General features: G+C 37.6%; 1 protein-coding gene across 9 annotated transcripts in view; it reads left to right on the forward strand.

Moving 5' to 3' along the window:
* Window positions 1-24,870, forward strand: part of TRAK1 (trafficking kinesin protein 1) — a 289,447-nt gene that overhangs the window by 146,227 nt on the left and 118,350 nt on the right. Inside the window, exon 1 of one of the 9 annotated variants that reach the window (XM_087947777.1) lies at window positions 3,003-3,229. The exons of 6 other annotated variants lie outside the window; for them this stretch is intronic. In XM_087947777.1, the coding sequence (XP_087803903.1) occupies window positions 3,148-3,229 (82 nt within the window). In that variant the 5' untranslated portion in view covers window positions 3,003-3,147. Of the gene's footprint in view, window positions 1-3,002; window positions 3,230-24,870 lie in introns of those variants that run through there. 2 more of the 9 variants (XM_087947771.1, XM_087947776.1) reach the window with 2 other exon arrangements.

Below are 24,870 nucleotides of genomic sequence, written 5' to 3' on the forward strand. Positions count from 1 at the left end.
TCCTTGGGCCCGGTTCCATGCTAGATCGCTCCGATGGTACCTGCTTCCGTACCAAAGATCGGGACGAAGCAACTCTTAAGATTTGAGGCCTAGTGCCAACAAAAGTCCTGATTTCTCTGCACTGGTGGACTGTTCCGGCCATCAACAAGGGTTGTCTATTGAAGGAGCCCCACAGACTCACCATCACTACGGATGCCAGCCTGTTTAGATGGGGAGCACATTTCCAGTCTCTATTGGCTCAAGGGTGTTGGTCAGCAGCAGAACAATTGAACAGCATAAATTGGTTGGAGCCCAGGGCAGTCCATCTGGTTCTTCGCAGCTTTCTTTCAAATATTCGGATGAGGAACATCCTCATAGTTACAGATAATGTCACAACAAAGGCACATATCAACAGACAAGGGGGTACTCATTCGAAACAGCTCATGAGAGAAGCAGAGAAACTGCCTTTGGGCAGAAAGGAACGTGGCATCCATCAGGGCGGAGCATATTTCAGGACTGACAAACACATAGGCAGACCGGCTAAGCAGGACCACAGTAGATCAATCAGAGTGGCGCCTGCACCCAGAGCTGTTTCAGCAGGCAGTACAGAGATTCGGTCTGCCAGTTATAGATCTGTTTGCTTCTCCCCTGAACTCGCAGCTCCCGAGATTCATTTTGAGATACCCATCCCAGGGGGCAGAGTTCTCCGTTGCCGGTGGCCCCAGGGACTCCTATATGCCTTCCCCCCTCCCTCGCTGATATCCAAGATGGTCCAAAAGCTGCTGGATGAGAAAGCGGAACTGATCTTGGTGGCTCCATACTGGCCCAGGAGGCTGTGGTTTGTGGATCTTAGGGGTCTGTCCACAGAAGAACCGTGGAGAATTCCACCGCACAGAATTCTGCTCACCCAGGGACCAATCCAACACCCGGAGCCTCAATGGCTACACCTAGCCATTTGGAGGTTGAGCTGAGACATCTAAGAAAGGAAATAAATCTCTCGACCAGGGTGATCAACACCATTCAAGCAGCTTGGCGCCCTTCAATGAGCCGTGTATATGGAATATTTTCTATAACTGGTGCACTAAATCCAAGGTGGACCCATTTTCTCCGTCAATGGCACAAGTTTTAGAGTTTCTTCAAGATGGTCTCGACAGGGTCTCTCACCAAACACTTTAAAATGGCAGGTTGCGGCTATTGCCTCAGTGGTGACCTGGAAAGGTCTAACATCCATCTCACACCACCCACGGATAAAAAGTTTTCTTCAGGGCACCACAAATTTATGTCCACCAGTGGTACATCGTTACTTGACCTGGGACCTTAACAAGGTACTCTCAGTGCTCACAAAGGGCCCATTTGAACCGCTGAAAACTACCAGTCTCCATTTTCTCACATACAAGGTAGTTTTCCTCATAGCTATAACATCAGCATGACGTATCTCAGAAATAGCGGCTCTATCGTCCCGAAAGGACCTCTGTATTTTCCATACAGAGTGGTTCTTTGACCAGACCCCACATTCATATCAAAAGTCAATTCTGCCTTCCACAGGGCACAATAACTTGTGCTCCCAAACTTTTGCCCCAGGCCTTCTCAGGGACTAGAGCATCAATGGCACTGACTGGATGTCCGCAGAGCTCTCCATATGTACTTACATCAAACGGCTCCCTTCAGGAAGACTGAAGCCCTTTTTGTATCTTTTCAGCCAACTACTCAGGGGCATAAGGTCTCACCTTCAACTATAGGCAGGTGGCTGAAAGCCACAATAGCCAAGGCATATGAGACTCAATCATTACCTGTGTCTAGGGGCATCACGGAGCATTCTACAAGGAGCACGGCAACTTCAGCGGCCTGGGGCACTCAAGCTCCTATAAGCAGAAATATGTAGAGCGGCAACATGGGCTTCCCCATCGCCTTTCATTAGGCATTACAAAATGGATGTCTTTGCTTCTGCTGAGGCCTCCTTTGGAAGGAGGGTGTTACAACGAGTCCACTTGGACAGTGGGGGGGCTCCAACCCAGATGGAGACCCTCCCATAGGACAAGCCAAGCTTTGGTATGTCCCACTCTGGATGCTCGGAGCAGCTGAATGGAGAAGGGGCGTTGGTACTTACCCGACACACCCATTCTCGGTGAGCTGCGACGAGCATCCAGCCCCACCCAATATCCGTCTGGTGGGATCCTGTTCTGGCCAACGACTAATCTGGAAATATGTAAAAAAAAAACACACACAAAAGAAACAAGAGGGCAGGGGTTGCATCACCTTGTCTTCGCCAAAACTGGGTGATGCTAGGGAGGAGCCAGGAAGGAGTAAAAGCGTCCTAACAATTAAGCCCAGCCTATCTGAGCAGAGATTAAGCACCTCCCACTCTCTGGATGCTTGTCGCAGCTCACCGAGAATGGGCGTGTCAGGTAAGTACCAACGCTCCTTTTCAATGGAAATATATAGTGGAAAAAAGTGATAGGGTAAGATGTTAAGGCAAAAGGAGTATATTAATTTATTACTGGGTTCCTAGGTTGAAAATTTAAAGCAAACGTTCATAACCAATCTTCTCAGCCTATGAATAAACCTGAAATTGTACATCATACTCAAGCCCCAAATTTCACATTTTCCTGGTTCCAGTTGTTTCTGTCTATTAGCAACCAGTACTATAAATATTATGTAATAGATCACAAAAATAATTTAACTGCCTCACTTCAAGGTGTAGCATTCTTTGTACCTGTGTTTACTTCCTGGTACAATTGCTATGAAACCTATAGGAAACTACCATTTTTGTCTAGAGTAGGGAGGATTATAACAAGTTAAAATTTAAATTTAAATAAAATCTGCTTTAAAGTGAGCAGTGTTCATTTTATTATGAGAGACATTCAAAGAAACAGGATTCTAATTTGGTGCTATTTATACTATATGGATAACCTCTAGTATTGAATAAATATTCTTATAATCTTCCTCCTCCCTTATTGTTCTGTATTTTCCCCTGCTTTTCATGATGATCATAGCATACAGATTACCCAGCCATATCACTTGAAGAATGTTAAACAAGAAGATTGATTTCTTTTGTGTGGAAATCTCATTTGGTTTGTACTGTAGATATTGCAATGTTTACCATTTTTGAGCATTATTTTACAAGATCTTAATGATGATTTTTAGCAATGTCCCTGAAACAATCCATATATGAAGATGGAAGCTTTTGAATCCAGTTGTAACAATGAATGTAAATACAGAAATGATGAGAACCTTGATTTATTGGAAGAAGGTACTTTTCCTTGTCTATTATTTTAATAAGAATGTATAAAAATCAGTTGTGTGGTAATAACATACTTTTGAAAGATTAGGGTTAGGGTTTTAATACTTTTGCAAAGTAAATTTGAATAATATTTTCAGGTTTATTTGGTAACTTACTTTCAAAAGTTCATTCTATCAGTGAAATGCTGTTTTCTTCTCTCTTTTTTTAAAATTTTTTATTGGTTTTTAAGATGAACATAGACAAACAAAACATAAAAACATCAAGCCATCTTCAATATATATACATACAGTGTGCCGGTTGGTTTACAAATTGTTTTGTGCTTCCATTTTGTAGTCATCAATTACAATTACATTGTATATATTCTCATATGTGCAATCAAGTATTAAATACATTAATATCATTGTTAATCAATCATTTGACTATACTTTTATTCATTCATGTTTTACAAAATAATCATATTTTACTGAAATTGTTTTGTGACACTTCATATTATCATCTCAAATCTATCCTAAAATCATTTTGTAGATGTAATAAGAAAAGAATACATCTTTATATATTTATTATTTTCTAAAAATCTACGTATTTTATTACTGTATTTTATTGTCTAACCATTGATAGAAAACATTCCAAATTTTATAAAATTGTTTATCCTCTTGTTCTCTGATTTCAAATGTCAATCTACTCATTTCAGCACATTCCAATATTTTCTTAATGATTTCCTCCTGTGATGATATTTTCTCATTTTTCCAGTTTTTAGCAAATACAATCCTAGCCGCTGTTAATACATTTACAATCAAATATTTCAATTCTTTACTATTTAATTTCTATTTACTATTTAATTTCTATTTCTTTATTTCTTTACTATTTAATTTCAGGTAAAATTCCCAATAAAAATATCTCTGCTTTCAAATCTATATGCTTTTTTATCATTTTTTCCAACCACGTGTGGATTTTAGTTCAATATTTTTTAGCATCCGCACAAGTCCACCACATATGGTAATATGAGCCAGGTGTCTGATGACATTTCCAACATTTTTCCGATTTGTTCTTGAACATTCTTGCTATTCTTGTTGGGGGAAAATGCCACCTGTAAAACATCTTATACAAATTTTCTTTATATGCTGTTGACATTGTCATTTTATAATTTTGAAATCACAATTTTTGCCATTTCTCTAGATCAATCCCATATCCAAAATTCTTCCCCCAAGCAATCATTGTTTCTTTAACTTGTTCTTCTTCTAGTTTAATTTCTAATAAACATCCATACAATTTTTTAATCACCTTTTCATCAGTACCTGTCAAAATCTTATCTAAATCTGTCAGTTTATCATAGAAACCTTCTGTTTTAGAGTCTTTATCATACCTTGAATGTATTTGCGCATATGAAAACCAATTCATCTTTATACCTTGTTCCTCTAGTTTTTGCATAGATTTAAGTTCACCCTTTTCATTCAATATTTCACCATATCTAACTGTTTGTTTCTTTTTATATATTATAGGATAAGAAAATGCTTCAATAGTTAATAGCCAGTCTGGAATTTTCAAATAGCATTGTCTTTTAGTCTTCTCTCAGTTTAACCACAGAGACTCCCGTATATAATGTCTTCTAAAATACCCCTGTGATTTAGTTCCTTTATACCATAGAAAAGCATGCCACCTCAACAACAGATCATGTCCTTCTAATGTCAACAATCTAGTGTTTCTTAATGTTATCCATTCCTTAACCCACATCAAATTTGTAGCTTGGTAGTACAACTCTCAATTAGGCAAACCAAATCCTCCTCTTATTCTAGCATCTTGCAAAAGCTTTAGCTTTATTCTCTCTTTCTTTCCTTGCTATATATATTTCAACACGATTTTATTTAAATCTTCAAAGTAATCTTTTCCAAGCCTAATTGGAATTATTTGGAACAAATATAAAATTCTGGGTAGTATATTCATCTTGATTGTTGATATTCTCCCTATTAATGACAGTTGTAAATTTTCCCATTTCGCCAAATCGAACACTATCTGCTGCTTAAGTTTGATATAATTATTCTCTTTTAGTGTACTGCATCTTGCTGTCAAATGTATCCCCAAGTACTTAATCTTATTCGTGACCTGAATTTTCAATAGATCTGCCAGTTCTTTCTTTTGTCTTGATAGCATATTCTTTGTCAAGATCGTTGTCTTATCTTTGTTTATTTTCAAACCAGCAACTTTTCCATATGCCTCTATCTTTTCTATCAATTTTGATGCTTTTTCTAGTGGGTCTTCTAAAATGAAAACCAGATCATCTGCGAATGCTTGCAACTTAAATTCTTCCTGTTTAATTTTCATCCCTTTTATATCCTTTTCTTCTCTAATATTTCTGTTTAGCACTTCCAAGGTTAATAACAAACAACAGAGGCGATAGTGGGTACCCTTGTCTTGTTCCTTTTCTTATATCAATAGAGTCTGTCAGTTCTCCCTCTATCATTACCTTTTCCGTTTGATTATGATATATATATTCTATTGCTTGAATAAATTTTTTACCAAAGCCCATCTGTTCCACCTGTAATAACATGAATCACCATTCACATTATCAAATGCCTTCTGTGCATCTAGAAATATCAAAGCCATTTGTTTTTCAGGGTGTGCCTCGTTGTATTCCAAAGTGTCCAATATTACTCTCATATTATCTTTAATTTGTCTCTTTGGCAGAAATCCATTTTGATCAGGATGGATAAAATTATTTAAGTATTTTTTAAGTCTTTCTGCCAATATTGAAGCAAAAATTTTATAATCTGCGTTTAGCAAGGAAATAGGTCTATAGTTCTTGATTTGTAATGTATCGGCCTCCTCTTTTGGGACAAGTGTAATATAAGCTTCTGACCATGATTTGGGTATCTTCTTTTTTAACATAACTTCATTCATAACTTCTAGCAATGGAAGGTTCAACGATTCTTGTAGCGTTTTATAAAATTCTGCCGGAAGTCCATCTGGGCCTGGTGCTTTTCCATTATTTTGCTTCTTGAGTGCTTCAGTTAACTCCATCATCGTTATATTGCTTTCTAACATTGTTTCAATCTCTTCAGGTATCTGGGGTAAATTAGCATTCTGTAAATACTGTTTAACTCTTTCCTCATCAATATCCTCTTGTGTGTATAGTTTCCCATAATAGTCTCGTATGATTTCCTTCTTCTCTTTACTACCATAGCAAACTTGGCCTTGGTCATCTATTAATTGCAATATTTTTCTTGATTCTTTCTCCTTTCTCAATTTATATGCTAACCATCTACCTGGTTTATTTGCATCTTCAAAATAGTTCTGTTTAGCACTTCTGATTTTCTGTGCTAATTCTTCTTTTTCTATTAGACCCATTTTATGTTTGATTATATCCATTTTTAACTTAATGTCCTTTTTCTGTGGCATTTTCTGTAACTCTTTTTCAAGTCCTTTATACTCATCCTCTAATGCCTCAGAGGCTAGTCTTTTCATGGTATTTCTTTTCCTTGTATAGTGTATTATCAAGCCTCTGGCATATGCCTTCATTGTATCCCATACATTCTGGATTGATGTATCTTCTTTTTTGTTTTCTCTAAAGAAGAAAGCCAGTTCTTTCTCCATCCACTGTGTGAAGTCTTTTTAATATAGTATTATTTAACGTCCATCTAGATCTTCTTCTTTGTCCTTTCCATTTAATTGTCATTGGATTGTGATCTGCCCAAGTACTTGTTTCAATATTTATTTCTTGAATATTAGCTAACAATTCTGTTGACATCCATATCATATCTATTCTGGGCCATGATAAATGTCTATTTGAGTAGAAGGTGTATTGTTTAGTTTTAGCATTTCTTTCTCTCCATGTATCTTTTAAATTTATTTCATCTACCATTTTAAAAAAAGATTTAGGGAGAGCCTTTCTGTTTTTCTTTGTTGTTTTCTGTGCTGTATAGTCCAGTTTATTATCTACAATTCCATTAAAATCTCCCATCATAACTATATTAGCATAGTCTAGTTCAATTATTTTCATGTGTAATTTTTTATAAAATTCTTCTTGATTGTCATTCGGGGCATAGATTGCAATCAGGAGTGTTTTCATATTATTGTCCATTATTTCCACCATTAGTGTTCTTCCATCGTCATCAGTATAGATCAATTTCGCTGGGATAATATCTTTAATGTATAAAACCACTCCTCTTTTCTTGCATTGTGTCAAAGAAGTAAATATTTTCCCTAATTTTGGCTGTATCAACAGTTGTTCATGTTGCTTTTTGATATGTACTTCTTGTAGGCAGATTATATCAAATTTTAATTTCTCTAATTTATGGAAAGTTTTCCTTCTTTTAACAGCTGAGTTAAGTCCATTTATATTAATTGTAATCAGTTTTTTCTCTTCCATGATTATATTTTGTAGTTAGGTTTAGCAGCTCTCATAGATCTTGGTTCATGTTGTTCTTTGCCTTCCACCTTTCCGCCTACTGCACCTTCTTCTTTTTCAGTCGCCATTTGGCAGTCCTCTTGGAATTCAATTAGTGAGATTTTGTTTTCTGCCTCTTCCTCTTTCCCTCCAAAAAATTCTGCTTTCAGCTTTCTCAATTGAGTCAATTCTATGTCTCTGTTCTTGCCATATGAACATTAAACCTTCTGGAATCAGCCATCTATAATTCACCTCTTTTTTAAGTAGCATTTTGGTCAGAAATCGGTATTCTCTTCTCATCTCTCTCACTCTTCTGGGTACTTGTTTCAGGACCACAATCTCCTTGTCTTTATATTTCAATGTTTTCTCTCTTGCCACTTGCAATATTTGCGTTTTAATGGCTTTCTTTGTAAATCTGCTGTGAACTTCTCTTGGTAAGCTATTTCTCATTGCATATCTTGTGAAGACTCAATAAACCTCATCTATTCCATCCATCATCTTCTCTTTAGTTATTTCCAAAGCTTCAGCCAAAATTTATATCATTATCTCAGCCAAGTTTTGTCCCTTTTCTTCCTCTATGTTTTGGAATCTGAGATAAAATTCTGATCTGTCCATCGCCCATCTTAGCATCCCACTTTTATCTTGTTCAACCACAGTTAATCTGCTATCAATGTCTCCAATCTTCTTATCTCTTTGTTTATCTTCTTCTTCAATTTTTTGGAATTTCTCATCATACTTCATCAACATTTGTTGAATGTTCTCCACCTTTTGATCAGTTTTCCCTGTTCTTTGTTCAATGTTCTCTGTTCTCTTTTCAATATTCTCTGTTCTTATTTGAATATTTTGAATTCCTTGCATAATCATCTGCAGAGTCACTTTTTCCTGTTCCTTTTCTTGCTGTATCATTGTCTGTATTGAACGTTGTCCTCCAGATGTTGAAGAGGAAGAAGTAGAAGTTGAGGAACCAGGGGCTGTTAGTTTCCTACTCATTTCAAACAATTCAAAATCTTCAGGTTCTTCTAGACCTTAATCCACTTGTGAAATAACCAATTGCAATTCCAAATAAAAATAGTAGGAAAAAAGAAACCAAATAGTAGTGATAATAATAATAATAATAAATTTCTTCAAGTTCTTGTATACCTTAATCCAATCGATTGGCTAGATGGCAGTAAAAACTCAAAAATGGAAGAAAAAAGCATAAACACATACACACAAAAATCCTGAAATCCTGAAAAAGGCAGAAAAGTAAAAGGTAAAAAACTAAAAAGGAGAAAAAAAAAGTTCTTCAGGTTCTTCAACACCTTAATCCAATTAAGAGGTCTCAGGTATAAAAGGATGCATAAGAAAAAAAGAAAGCCACAAAAATAAAAAATAAACCAATATGTAAGGTAAATAGAGGGGAAAAAATACAGGGGAGGGAGAGAGAAAAAAGGAAAGAGACTACTCCCTTAAAAAAAAAAAGGAAAGAAATTATTAATACTAAAGCTTTTCCTTTAAAATAAAATGCAAACATAAAAATTTGACTTCAAAAGACAAAAAGAAAGACAAAAATCACGTTCCAAAAGGCCAAAAGTCCAAATAGCTATTACGAAAAGTAAACTAGTAAGGAGGGGGTTTGTTAAAGTAGGAAATAGCACAGCTTAAAAAAAATAAAAAGAGCACACTGCATCTTGTTTGATTGTCCAAGGCTTTTGTTAAAATTTATAACTCTCTTCTCCAGAGTCTTATCACCTTTGTTTTCCTATAAGCTTCAACACCAGACTCCAGCTGTTGATAGAAACCCAGAAGAGCACCTGCAATAATACTCTCCCATGATCTTCCTTTATCTTATCAAACAGGCAATGTCCTTGAAAAGAAGTCTCAGTTCTTTCTCAGCTTTGTCTGGTGAAGAAAAATAAAATAAAATATTTCCAAGCCTCTAGTTGGCAGTGTTACAAAGTTTCTTTTAATTTCACTTTCCCCCTCCTTTTCCAAACAAAATATAATGAAAATTAATTAAAAAGGGAAAAATATATTTAAAAAGATGACTAAAAGGGAGTCTCTAGCCTAAAATATTATAAAGTCAAAAAGGAGAGAAAGAATAGGTGGAAAAAGAAAAAACCAGTCCAGTTTCAAAATATAAAATCATGTATAGAAAATCCAGCAATGAGAAAATAAAAATATTACTTTGACATTCCTATTTAAAATTGCTGCTTAATCACTTCTGTCAAAACTTTTACAGATTCTTTCTTTTCCTTAGGGTGTCTTTTCAAATCTTAAAATAAAGAAAAAGTTCTCACCAAACCAGCACACTTTCTCTTTCCGTTCTCTTTCGTTTCGGAGCTGACCCAACTTCAGCAGCTTTAATGGCTGCCTCTTTGCCGCTGGCAAAAAGAGCTTCTCCTGGATCTACCAGGGACTTTGCGGTATCCCTGGGATCGACAGGATGTGCTCTTTACGTTCACTGTCTCTTCAGGATGGTTTAGATCCGATTGGACCGTCCAGGAGCAAAGATATCAGCAGCAATCTCAGACCTCCAAGATCGCATGCCGTATTGTTGTGATGCCAGCTCCGCCCTCTCCGGAGAAGAAATGCTGTTTTCTTCTCTTGAAATACAGGATAAATGTTAGATGTAAGAAAAATATTTATAATTTATATTGATATTAATAAAAGATTAATAGTGTTAATAGGAAAAATCTCAAAAAGGACCAAAACCATTGTAATAACCAGCTGCTGTATTCTTTATAGTTTCTTCAATTTGAGATTCAGAAGAAAAAAGAGAAATAAAGGGCTATAGAAACATAATTGAAGGCTCTTTTTCCCTTGAGATGGTGCAAAATGAGATGGAACTTACACTCTTCTTAGATTAGAATACACTTTTTAGTAAGCTGTAATCATTTTGTTGTTGTTGCTTTCCAGCAAAGATATGACAGAGATATGACATACTCAGTGATATTCCCATAACAATGTTATTCTAATTTGCCATCAGATCTTTCTAAAAAGCTACTCTTGAAAGGTTTTGCCTATGTGCCTACATAATAAACATTGCAAAAGGAGATAAGTAAATTCTGTAATGCATAACTGTTTTGGTAAATAACCATTCTACTGCAGAATTGTTTTCCCAGCTAAAACGAAATAATGACTTGGGAATAACTGCAAGATTTAACTAATTAAGGAACATTAAAACAAGTTTCTAAAGAGCTGTAATTTGTTTTTATAATAACATAAGGCATTTTTTTTAAAAGCCACTCCATAGTCTAATTGCTGTTGTTGGATCAATAACTGATAAATAAACAGTTTTTTTTCTGAACCCTTTTTTTTTTCAGTAAATAGTTATTTGCAGTTTTTGCTAGTAAATTAGGCCCGTTTCTGATATGTATTAATTCCAAAATGTTTTACCCTAAGAATTTTTCCTCATTTAACTTGTCAAAGAATCCAGAGGGCCACAAATGAAATCTCTACCTGTGACATGCAGGTTTAATGTATAAACTGTACAATGGTTAATTGTACTTATGACCCACTTTTGGACCTTCAACAACCAGCTCCCCCCCCGCACACACACATGGTCATGTGATCGCATTTTGAGTTTTTGGAACTAACTCACTTTATGGGCATTTGCAGCATCTTGCAGTCACATGACTGCAATTTGGGGGGGGGGGGTTTGCCACTTGCAGCATTTATTTCTGGTTTTTGGTAAAAATGCCTGTTGAGGAAAGCAGCTTCACTTAACAATTGATTTGTTTGCTTAATGATTATGGTTTTTGTTTAATGACTATCATAAAAATGGTTATAAATTCATGTGATCTTCAACATATGATTGCAATGGCCATGTGATACTTCAACATATGATTACAATGGCTTACGACCATAATTCTGGGCTCAATTATGGTTATAAGCCAAGAGCAATCTATATTGGCTATAAATTAATTGGCTATGAAATGCTACAGATCATCATAGCTAAATCAGTAAAACATTTAAGTACCTTAGTTAAGTAAAAATCAAAGTAAAAACCAAATCAAATTATCACAACCACTTGCTTAGCAGCTATCTGAAGTTACAACAGAACTAAAAAAAAAATACTTCCAATCTGTCTATGCCCTTGTAACCTGTCGCAGCATTCCCCAAGGTCATGCAATCAAAATTAGGGTGTTTGGCAAGTGGCATGTATTTACAATGGATACAATGTCCCAGGATCATCTAATTGCTATTGGTGACCAGCCAAGTTAACTTTCAACAAGCAAAGACAGTGGGGGAAGCTGGATACCAGGGGTGGGGTTCTACCGGTTCAGACCGGTTCTATAGAACCGGTTGTTACGGTTCCTGTTAGTTCAGAGAACTGGTAAATCGGGCCTCTGACTGGCCCCACCCCTCTCCACCTGCTTCTCTGCTACCTGCCCAGTCAGTCCCTATCGTGCATGTGCAATACCATGCGCATGAACGACATGCCTGCTTGCCAAGCCAGCCGTTGCTGCCTGCCTTTTGCTGCAGCCGTGCCTGATCTGATTATCTCCCTGGGTGAGTGCAAGACCCAGTCGTCTTTCCCCCACCTCCACTACTTGCCTTTCGTTTTGCCCCTTCCCTCCCACCACTTGGAAGGCCCAGCGCTCCCTGGACCTCCCCTCGCTGCCACCCCCAGGCCTTGCCATGCCTCCGCTTGCTGACCCGGGGCTTTCCCTCCCCAATCCAGGGCCTTGCTGCGCCTCCCCTCGCCGATCTGAGCCTTTGCCGAGCCTCAGGGTGATGTAGCAATGGTGGCAGCCGGAGCATGCCACGGCTGTTCGCTTTCTCTGCTGCGCTGGGGCTGGGAGGGGTGGTGGAGGTGTTCCCCGTAGCCACCGGGAACTCACTGGGGTTGCTTACTTTCTTATCCCGCCACCTGCTCGTGTGTTCCCGCTCTCCCTTTCAGAACGACGAAGACTCTGCCGCCCAGGAGAAGCAAGCGGCAGTGAACGTGCTTCAAAAGGGAGGACAGGAAGTCCTGGGTCTGCTCACTTCTCCTGCCACCCACTCGTGTGTTTGTGTTTTTGTGTGCCTGACTGCCTTTCAGAGCACCACCGGCCAGCACCGCCGCCGCTGAAGGCCATCCGTTTCGTTTGGGAGGATCGGGGTGGGGCAGGGGTGCTCAAAGCTGCCTGTCCTTCTCCCATTCGGCAGTTCCAGGGCAGTGGCTACCTGCCTGCCCCTGAAGGATTTGCAGAATCCCTTTTACAATTAAGTTTTCACCCATTATCTCTAAACAGGCTTATACTTTCAATTCTTATACCTTTTCCCTGTTTCTCTATACCTTGTTTCTGTCCTTTATAACTTCTTTTCCTTTCCTTCTTTCCCCTCTTCTTCTCCCTCCCCTTTTTGCCCCCCTGTCTCTCTACTTCTAATTCTCTCTTCTATAATCCTCTCTTCTGTTGCTTCCTAATATTGTAATTATTTTTCAAACTATTCTTTTTTTTTTTTTGGTTGTTTTTTCCAATCTTAAACTTTTCACTCTCTTCCCCCTTTCCTTCCCCCACCACATAAAGTTACTTGATCATTAAAGATAGCTTCTTCTTTGTCCCGACCTTCTTGTTCTACAAGCGTTTCTTGTTGTTTCTCATAGTTCCAGATCTCCATTTCTAAAAATTGAAATACGAAGCCAAAAGAACCTCTTCCTTCTTGTGCATCTTCTGTCTGTTTTTTAAGTTCCATTTTCAGTTCTTCTAAAAGTGATGCCATTTTAAAACTTTTAAACAACCACCTGATTGATTTTAGTCATTTAAATCCAATAACCAAAAATCACCAAGTAATCCAAATAATCCAAAGCTGTTTCTTCTTGCTTCGTTTTTCCACTTTGTCTTCCTGGGGTTCTATTATTTTGTTACAAAGTTTCAGTTAGAATGTATCTTTTAGGAATCTTGTTAAGGTTTCACTATAAGTTCTTTTTAGTTCCAGGCAGTCTCCTCCATTTTTCCAGATCCCGCATTTTTATTCTTTCCTTTTCTCTCCTGTCCTGCTTTTAAAAGTTTTTGAGTATCCAAAAGTCTTTATTATCCCTTTGACATTTTATTTTCAGCTTAAATGCCTATTGATGACAAAGTGGATTTTTGTCAATTTCTTACTTAAATCTCTTAGCTGTCAGTATAAGGAAGGGAAGGGGAAAAAAGCCAAATCTTTTCCCTTCCCTCTCTCCTTAACTGCTTCAAAGTCTTCTTTAGGAACAATGTTATTTTTTATAGTTCAAATTCAAGGGTACCTTACGTTGTTGCTTTTTCAGTTCAACCCGGTCAACCAAAACTTTCTCCTGCACATTCTTTTCCCGTCGAGTTTTTCTTTGAGGTGATCATTTCTGACCTCCCTGCAACCACCTTTGGGAAAAGGAGTAATGGCCAGCTGAGGAGGAGAGATGCAGCTCTCCTCGACCCTGCTGGCGGTCTCCTCCCTCTTCACCACCTCTATGAGATGGCTTAGCCCCGAATCCAACTGGCTCGGGGTGCTCGGGCGGTGAGCATGGATCGAAACCGCGCACGATCGCGGATTCAGTCTGTCGCCAAAGAAGCTCAAACCAGAAGACCAGCACTGCCAGGATTGAAGGGGATCCTTCAGGAGAGAGAGAGAGAGATGTGGAAAGAGATATGGAAAGAGAGAGATATGGAAAGAGAGAGAGAGAGAGAGAAACAGAGATAGATAGATAGATAGATAGATAGATAGATAGATAGATAGATAGATAGATAGATAGATAGATAGATAGATAGATAGATAGATAGATAGATAGATAGATAGATAGATAGATAGATAGATAGATAGATAGACAGGCAGGCAGGCAGGCAGGCAGGCAGGCAGGCAGGCAGGCAGGCAGGCAGGGCACAGAGAGAGACAGGGGAGAAGATAGGGAGAGGGGCAGAGAGAGAGATACACACACAAAGATACGGGGGGAGAGCGAAAGAGAGAGAGAAACAAATAGCAAGAAAGAAAGAGGGAGGGAAAGAAAGAAAGCAAAAAAGGAAGGCAGAGAAAGAGAAAGTTAAGTAAAAGAAATAGAAAGAAATAGGAAGGAGGGGGAAGAGAGAACACTTTGTGCTATTATTTTTAATTGTACCATTATTTATCATATATTAATATTTTGCACTGTCCCTACACCTAGATTTATTTTACTGTCTTTCTTTTGCCTAGGTATTTTTCAGGGTTTACATGTCTATAGTCCAGAGCATAGATACATGTGTGTTTAACAGAGTTGAAAGGGATTATGGAGGTCTTCTAGTCCAACCCCCTGCTCAGGCAGGAAAACTGAGGGTGCCAAATTCTGAGTAGAGATCCTGGGAAAGGTGTCAGAATAACAGAATAACAGTTAGAAGGGACCTTGGGGGGGGGGGAACCCTATACCATTTTAGAGAAATGGCTGTCCAATCTTTTGTTAAAAACCTCGAGTGTTGGAGCACCCAGAACTTCTGGTGGCAAGCAGTTCCACTGGTTAATTGTTCTCACTGTCAGGAAGCTTTTCCTTAGTTTTAGGTTGCTTCTCTCTTTGTTCAGTTTCCATCCATTGCTTCTTGTTTTGCCTTCTGCTTCTTGGGAAAATACATTGCCTATCACCCTCTTGGGCAAAACATGTGAGCCATTTCCTCCTTTCAGTGGTCCATGAAAGTACATCTATAGTACATAGATAATAAAGTCAAAAAAGGTGAACAACATTTTTATAGAACTATAGATAAGTTGAGGCTGGGTGTGACAAGAAATGGCTGAGAGGGGAGGGGTCATCTGAGGCACCCCTTGATGTGACATGTGAGGCACCCCTTGATGTGACATATACACATGCTACACACACACACACACACACACACACATAAAATCATTGCCCATTTTGAATACATAGCAGAAAGGAAGAAAGAATATTGGATACATATACACAAATGTGTGTGAAAAAACTGCAAAGAAATAGGATTATAAAAAAAGTTCCGATCTAAGCAGTTGTAGATGAGAGAGAGAAAGAGAAATGAGAAACAGAGAAGACAAAAAGAAAGAGATGAAGAAGAAAGAGAAAGAGATGAGAGAGATGAGAAAGGGAGAAAGAAAGACAGAGACAGAGATACCTGTTTAAAAGATAATAGAAAAATGGCTCTTTGAGTGTTTAAGGTTGCAGACCCCTGGGTTAGGCAAACACCATGGTCATTAAGTGAACCTTGTGGTCATAAAGCAAACACTGGTTGTTAAACAAGTCCATTTTCCCCAATGGGCATTTTTAACCGGAAACCAGAAGGAATTGTTGGAAACTAGCAAAAAACATAGAAAACCTCAGTCACAAGACTGTGTGGGATGTTATAACTGGTCATAAGTGTGTGTGTGTGTGTGTGTGTGTGTTTGTGTGTGTGTGTGTGTATGTATGTATGTATGGCTGTCAAAATACCAAAAACAGGCCAAGTAGCTCTGTGGAGATCAGTCATAAATTAGAATACTTGCTAAGCAACTGGCCATTAAGCGAGGACCTGGTCATTAAAGAGGACCACTTACATTTGGTTTGCCAGTCACATGGCCACCTGCCTGGGCCTCGCCCTGCCCTCTCTAGGGCTCCCCAGGCCTTGGAAACTGGCAAAAAACACTTGCTAAGCAACTGGCCATTAAGCAAGGACCTGGTCATTAAGCGAGGACCATTTACATTTGGTTTGCCAGTCACATGACCACCTAGCCATGCCCAGTCAGCAAGTCACATCCACAAATTAGGCCACACCCACAGAACCGGTTGTTAAGAAATTTGAATCCCACCCTTGCTGGGTACACTTAATGATTATATGATTCACTTAACAACCATAGCAAAAAAATATTCTGAGTTTTTGCAACATTAATTCAGCACCAGAAAAATAAACATAGATGGCTGATGCTTTATTTAACATCTTTATAAACATAATAGATTTTACAAACCAGTTGTAGATTTCTCCAACATAGAGCAAACTCAGACAGAAGTAGACATGTTACAAGTTCAGAGCTTCAGCAGTAACTTCAGCAGCTGAGAAACTGACATCAGTTTCACAGGCAAGCATTATACACAGCAGAGGAGAGAAGCAGTTTCATTTTTCAATAGACAGACTCAGAGCTTAACCTAACTTCAGAGCTGCAGAGCTTAATATAGCTGCCACGCTTAGGCTACTTTTAGTTTCAAGCCTAGGCTAATTCTAGTTTCAGTTTCCAAAACAGTCCTCATTGGCTGACTTAGTTGCTATGCCTATTCATTGGCTGACCTTGTTACCAAGCTCTATTCCAGTTCATGAATATACTCTGACAAAAAAGACAATTAAATTGGGCATGATGCACTTAATTGCCTTGCTCAGCAGTGAAAATTCAGGATCTGTTTGTGGTTTTAAGCTGAGTAATACATATAAAGTCCTCATTGTGTACACATTAAAACCCTGGTGTAAGAACTCAATGAACTCATAAGAGTCTGCTTTTCATAATTTATTTTTTTGTGCTTATAATGTGTGTTTAATGAGTACACATTAATGAGTAGGTTTTTTTTCTCAGGTATGTTGAAGTAAACATATGTACAGGTAGTCCTTGACTTAAAACAGTTCATTTGAAGTTACAGCAACACTGAAAAAAGTGACTTAGGACTATTTTTCACACTTATGACAATTGCAGCATTCCCATGTCCATGTGATTTACATTTAGATGTTTGACAATTGGTTCATATTTATGATGGTTGCTATGTCCTGGGGTCATCTGATCTTTTGTGATTTTTCTGACAAGCAAAATCAATGGGGAAGTCAGATTCACAACAACTGTGTTATTAATTTAACAACTGCAATGATTCACTTAACAAATGTGGATGGGATTTCCGGTTTGCTAGCTTTCGGCGGCGGCAGGGATTTGCGACCGCGCGATCCCTGCTGCGTTCGCTGCCAAGGTTCCCCCGATCCATTTGGATCTGGGGGATATAGCTGCCCCATAGAGGCAGCTGAAGATAGGGGGGATCCGGCAAGGGGTTTGGGGGTGCTGCAAACCCCCTCCCAGCCGGCTAAACTCCCTTTTCCCGAGGCGGAGGAACGGCGGTCAGTAATGGCCGCCACGAAGAAAGCTGCAGCCGGGTAAGCAAGTGCAGGAGGGAGAAAGCTGGAGAAAGTGAAAGGTGCTTTTAACCGGGACAAGATGGGAGAAAGTGATTTGGAACCTTGAAAGCTGTTAAGGATATATTGTTCCTTGTGAGAGCCACAAGCTGCGAATACCCTAAAGGGGAAAGTTTTTTTTTTTTTTGTTCTACTCTCCTTCCTAAAGTGACAGCGGGGGAAATCTTTTTGGCTGTGAGTGGGAAGGGAGAGTGAAAAAAAAATCAGAGCAAAATTGGAAAATAAGGAGAAGATTGCCTAGAATTGCAAAGAGTTTAAAACTTCCAAAAAATATATTTGAAAAGGATTTGTGATTACTTTAACCTCAGAAAGAAAAAGTGAAGAAGAAGAAGGTATTTAAAAGAAACAGTCTGTTTGGATTGTTTGGTGATTTTGGAACCTTTGGAAATTATTTCTGATTAAATCATCTGGGTGGTTGTTTGGAAAAAAAAAATTCTCTACACAATGGCATCACCTGTGGATGGATTGGAACTTATATATCAAAAATATGAAAGAGAAAAACAAGGAGGGGAAGATGGACTTGGCACTATTTTTCAATACTTAGAAATGGCGGTTTATATTTATGCGAAGCAGAATGAGGATGATGGGGACAAAGAAGAAGAAGAAGCCATCTTTGATGAAAAAAGGACTTTGATTGGAGACGGGAAAAAGCAAGAGAAAAAGGAAAAGAGGTCTTTAAGATCTGAAAAAACAGCCCAAAAAGAGAAGAATAAGGTGAAAAAGGGATATTATGTTAAGAAACAACAGAAAGGGGGAAAGCAGAATAAAAGGGAGGTGGAGAGACAAGGGGTTAAAGAGGACAAGGAGAAGAAGAAGCAAGGGAGAAAGGAAGGGATGAGAAGCTCTAATGGTGGGGAGCAAGATATTAAGAAGCAAAAGTTTTTCAGAGATAATGGATAGATCTTATTGTTAATGGGATTCTAGAAAGGTACATAAGACTGCATTTTTATATCTGTATTTAGAAGTAATTATAGAAAATTAGAAATAATATGTAGCTTAAAATGTGATAAAATATCTAACATAAATAAGTGAAATTTTTGTTAAGAAAAAGAGAGTACTGTAATGAAATATGATTCAAGATTGTGATGTGGGGGGTAATAATCGTGGAAAGCATAAGTGTTCCCACAAAGGCATGATATTCAATTGAAATGGATAAAATGTTTAAGATATAAATGATTGTTAAAATTAATGATTAGAACATGGTATACTAGCAAAATCTTTTGTGAAATGAGATTTGAAGTAGAAGAAGGAGGAACATTTCAACGAAATATTGAGCTATAATATGTGATGTGGGGGGGATAATTATGGAAAATAGAGCTCTCATAAAAGTATGTGATTTAATTGAAAAGTAATGAGTTAAACGTCTAAGATATGAATGAATATCAATACTAATGAATAGATTTGTATTATTTTTGATAATATAGTATAATTTTAGAATGTACCAGAAAGAATCCCAATGTATGTTATGTATTTTATATTAGGTACTATAAATATAAGGGAAAAAGATAAAGGCATCATACTCCATATAGTGTACAGGAGAAGTATTCTTTTTTTTAAAGAAGAAAAATAAATGATTGGCTGGAATAGAACAGACAAAGAATAATAAATATTAGGATATGAATTGAGAGGAGGAAAAAAAATTGAGAAAATTTAAAGGAGAGGAGAAATTATATAGAAAATTGAAAGTGTTAATAAGATATGAAATGGTATGTAAAATGAATATGAAACTGAACTTGTGTCTGTACCAAGAGTTTTAACCCGGGACTAAGCAACTTTCAGAAAAGAGATTTTTTATGCTTTTATGTTTTGTGTTTATGTGTATTTATGTATTGTTTGTCTTGAAAATAAAACTTGTTTTAAAAAAAAAATGTGGCAAGAAAAGTCGTAGAATGGGGCAAAACTCACTTAACAAATGTTTCACTTATCAACATAAAATTTTGGGCTCAATTTTGGTCATAAGTCAAAGACTAACTATAATTTCATCTACTTAATTTTTCCAAACCCAAATTAGTATCCTTTCAACTACTTCAAGTGTGATTTCTTTCCCACATAAGTTTTCTAATAACTCAGTGTCCAGACATCATTTCTTGCTGTCTGTTTACTAAGTAGTTGTTTTTACTAAGTACTTCTTTTTACGAAGTACTTGTTTTTATACAAAATCTTAGACCAAAGAGAAAAATAGTAGTTCTGTCTAGAGGAGCAATGCAAGAGAAGCAAATGGCAGAAATATGTTCTTAAACTATTTCTACATGCAGTGCATTCAGAAGGTATTCAAAATTTTTGTCAATTTTGTTGTGCAATAGCTTGATTCTACAGTTGTTGAAATTAATGTTTTTTCTCATTAATCTACAGAATTTTAAAAAGGTCTGTAAATTTATTAAAAAGAAAAAACTGAAATATCACGTTGACATAAGTATTCATACCCTTTGGGATAATGCGTGAAATTTAGCTCTATTGCCTCCCATTTCTCTAGATCATTGTGGACATGTTTCTATACCTTGAATGGAATCGACCTGTGATAAATGAAATTGATTGGACATGATTTGGAAAGGCACATACCTTTCCAAAAGTCATTAGGTCAAAGAAATTGTCTGCAGAGATCAGAGACAGGATTATTGCAAGGCACAGATATGAGGAAGGCTACAATAAAATTTCTGCTGCTATGAAAGTTCCTAAGAGCACAGTGGCTCTCCATAATTCTCAAATAGAGGAAGTTTGGTACAACCAGGACTCTTCCAAGAGTTGGTCACCCGGTCAAACTGAGCAATCAGGAGAGAAGGGCCTTGGTAAGAGAAGTGACCAAGAACCTGATGGTCACTCTGACTGAGCTCCAGAGATCCTTTGTGGAGATGGGACAGAATTCCAGAAGGACAACCATCACTGTAGTTGGGCTTCATGTAAAAATGGCTAGATGGAAGCCTGTCCTCAGTGCAAAACACATGAAAGCCTGCTTAGAGTTTGTTCCTCACAGTCTGAGAGTCCTTCAGGTCTTTTTTCAAACTCCATGTGGGCTTTCATGTGTTTTGCATCTATGAATCATATCATAATATTTATGACCCATCTGCTACTTCACCTGTTATATTATGGTTTGCTTATCTAGAAATCCTAAAGAATCTTTCCCCATCCATTTGGCTGAGACATTTAAGATTTTCAGTGGAATACATTATCACTTTGGGGAAAACTTCTTAAAGCTATGATTCACTGAGCATTGCAAAACTTCTTAATAGTTCATTCATAGAATAATTACTGATTTAAACTTTTTTAAATCTTCCCTAGGTTTTTTTGTTTGTTTTGTTTAGATGTGTGTACATTTCCTATGCAGAAAAAAAAATGTTTACCTGGCATTTACCCTGGAATGTACAGAATCACAGGGTCAAAGCATGTCAGATATTTTAATAAGCTTAGAATGCAGTTGTACAAAATAGTGATCAATCATGTAGGCTGTACTATCCTTCTTCTGACAATAATTGAAAGAAATTGTATTTTAAAAAACGGACAATGAAAGAGTTATACTCAAAAACAAAAGTTGTCTAATCAAGGACACATTAATGTAAATACCATACAAGTTTTTCAACCTAGTTATTTCTCTAATACGCTTGGCAGAATTTTCCAGATTTCATTGAATTTACAAAATTGCATTTATTAACAATTTCTTATGAAACAAGCATTTAATTCTGTTATAAATCTCAAAAAGCAGCAAAATCATAATGTTTCATAATGACAACCCAATTAAGTACACAACTGGCACAACTCCCATAGGCACTGAAACGTCAATTGTATAAGATATGGTATGTTTTTTGGGGGGGGGTGTATTTGTTTTTTATGAATTCTGAAAAAATGCTTTTAGAACATTTACATGTAAGAGTAAGTATTGATATGCAACAAAGGTCTTTTACTCTGAGCTAGAGAAATAAAAGAAAGTAACAATGTGGCTTTTGTACTTAATGGCAAAACTATTTTAGAGCACAATTCTGTGTGGCTCACAATAGCAATAAAACTACAAAATTATAAAATCAAAATCAAAAACCTAGCTGCTCACTCAGTCTCCTAGGATGTTCAACAATCATCCACAGGCTTCTATCACTCTACTACAGAAACAGGATTAAAAGTTAGATCTTGATGTCCAGTCTGATACTCTCAATTTTTAATAATATGTGCCATTCTATCCTAAGACCAATTTCATTGGTGAATATTAAAGATAAACATCACATATGCTTTTGTTACATATAACTTTAGGTAATGGATTTGCAAGTCTTCAGACACTGTACATCCAGCATCCTTTAACGTTGCTTTACTGTTAACAAAGTGGGGTTTAATTTAGTATAAATTGAGGCCTACGTAACAAACAGTGACAATTTTGAAGATATTAATTAATTTCATGTATGTTTATTCTGGAACTCAGCATGAGGGAGATGATAACATAAAATTTAAATGTTAAAAAACATACATGTATTTCACCTTTTGCTTTTTTCAGTATACTGATAGGAATTAGAATAAAAACAAAACTTTATCGGATCAAAATGGTTGAAGAATGTAGAAATTGGGCTCAGTGAAAGTTTTCTCTAGAAAATTGGAAATCTGTTTCAACCAATATGAGATAGAGAAATGGTGAATAAAGATAGGCATTGCTAAAAAATGGGTGTACTTTTTCCTGATTTGGGGTTACAACGTTCGTTATTCTGTAACAGGGCTGTCAAACTCCGGCCCGTGGACCAGATGTGCAACAGTGAACTCAGTGGGATGCCATGGAATATTTTGCTACTTAATAAATGAAACTGTTAGTGAGATCATTATGGTGCCCCAAAGCACAGCAGAACACAGTTTAAGAATTATTATGTATACCTTGCACCACTTCTGATCTAAAACATTTTTTTAAATATTGTATTGTTGGAAGAAAAAATCCATCTGGTTCAGTTCCAAGCTGGGAGAAAGAGGTTGGAAACAACATGAAGGCTAATTGGAAAGAAAGTTTAATGATGAAGCAGAACCACCAAGGTTTATGGTTCTGGTGCAGCTGACAAAGTGGAGTTTAGAGTGGGTGGGTTTTTATACCTTCTGGATTCCTAAGGGGTTATGTAGGGATCATAGCTGGTTCTATAGGCAAAAGAAGAAATGCAAATCCTAGCTGTTTGCCTGAGGTAATTTTGTCAGCCTTTTGTTTGTCGCTTTTCTGAGTTTTTGTCTTGACCCAGTCTTTCTGAATGGATTACCAAATCTGCATTTCTAAAAGCTGGCCGCCTCAGGTTCTGCTTTGAGGCAAGGAAACTGGGTCTACTTTCTACCTCCCTTAAGATTTTTTTTAATTTCTCCTTTAGGGGAAATATTTTATCTTGACTTTTTAATATTTCCCAAAATATTTCATTCTTCTGTGGTGGCGGGAGGCTTCCCAAAATCCCCCCTTTTTGCCATAATAAATGTGGGTGACACACATACAGTTTTACTGGCAAAAGATTAAGAATTGATCAAACTGTTACTAGAAATTGATTGAGGCAGCAGAAAAGTATCCTTTCAGTGGCTCCCAAGAGCTTTTATCCCATGAAGGTCTAGCACCCAGGGGAAAAGTTCTGGAAATAAATTTACAATATCCAATTTTTTATGCCAATTATTTTCAGGTGTTTAATGTCACTTTCTGTGAGTTTCCAGTCAGGTTTGAGGAAAGCACATTCCCCAGAATTCTTTACAGCATAGTTTTGCTTTAGTAAATAACTACTGGCTGCCCATTTCCAAGGGTTGCTTCCTGAATCTGCCTTAGCTCTTAGTTTAGTGCATCATGAAGCCAAATTGAGGTTAGCCGTTGTGTAATCCAGGCTATTAACATTTTTTAAATTGTACACAATGAGCCCCGAGACCCCTACTAATGAGACCACCAGTGCAAAATATTCTGCCTTACTGGGCAACTGGGCAGCATCATTTGTGAGTCACAATCAGGGCTGGGGTTTGGAGATCTCTTTTCTACTACCTTTTCAGTGAGGACATGTTAATTGCCTGAGGGGCATGCTTCCTCCCCCATGGAATTGGCAGAGCTAGGACTGCTTGGGCCTTAGTGCCACAGAGAAAGAACCAGCCTGGGAGAAGCTTTATGTGGAGGTAGGTGAAGGGGATAGCCTCAGTCTGATTCTGAATGGTGTGTTTGTGTGTGTGTTTGTAGTGACTTCTATAAAACAGGCAAAACAAACATTGCAGACAAATTTCCCTCCCACCAGACAGAAGCCCAGGGTGTTCAAGACTTACTGTGCCAACCACTCCAAATGCCTTCCCTCCAAGAATCCACTTAACTGATGGTGACATAAATGAGGCAAGAAAGAAAACCTTACAATGAATTTCCACCCTCCCCCCTGTAGTCTTTCCATCTGTTTTCTGTGGATTGAAAAGAGTCTTTAGTCTTCACTGGTCCATCTCAGGGTCATCTCTTTCAAGTCTGCTGAGTGAGTTGGCTTGGTGGTAAGGCTGGTTACTCAGGCTAGGGAAAGTCTGCTCTATTCTGGTTGCTGTGATGAACTTTTTGGTAGATGACTGGATCCAAACCCAATTCCCTGGTTCAATTGAATGGAAGATCTCCTCTGGGGGTAGCATCTGGATCAGTGTGCTCTGTTTCCAAAGGTTGCAAAGTTGTCTGTGTAGGTCTGAAAGATACGAGCACAGGGTCTCCTTCCCTCCTTTGTGGGTGACACTCCCAGGAAAGGCATTGTTGGTGGATATGAGATGGAGAGATGATGGGTATATAGTTTGCAAGGTTTGAAAAGACATTAAGGTTAACATTTCAGAAGTTAAACAGACAGATAAAACCACTTAAACACATACAGCAAATGCAAGAATGAAACTTTTCCTATAAATGAACTTAAAACATTCCCTCGTAACCTTGGGCTGTTCTTCAAGGTACAGAGTGGAAGGGGGAAAATATGAACACAGTTCTCTTCACCCTGTTTCGCTGGCCAGGCAAACTAGAGTAGAGATATTTTCTTTTTCATTGCTTAAATGAATACTGTTTTTTTTAAAAAAAAAAAGTTGTTTTTTTTTAATTAGAGACATTTAAGAGGTACAATTAGCTAGACGACACACAAAGACTTTGACACATATACATACAAAGACAAGGGAAAGAGAAAAGAAGAGGACCCTGGTCATTTCCACCATAAATCTCAACTCAAAGTAAGGAAGGCACAAATCTTAAACATATTATATGGTTGCATAGAAGAGAGAAAGGAAGA

Source organism: Notechis scutatus, chromosome Z (genome assembly GCF_049901735.1).
Source record: "Notechis scutatus isolate UNSWTSFEM ecotype Mainland chromosome Z, rNotScu1.2, whole genome shotgun sequence".
Lineage (NCBI taxonomy): Eukaryota > Metazoa > Chordata > Lepidosauria > Squamata > Elapidae > Notechis > Notechis scutatus.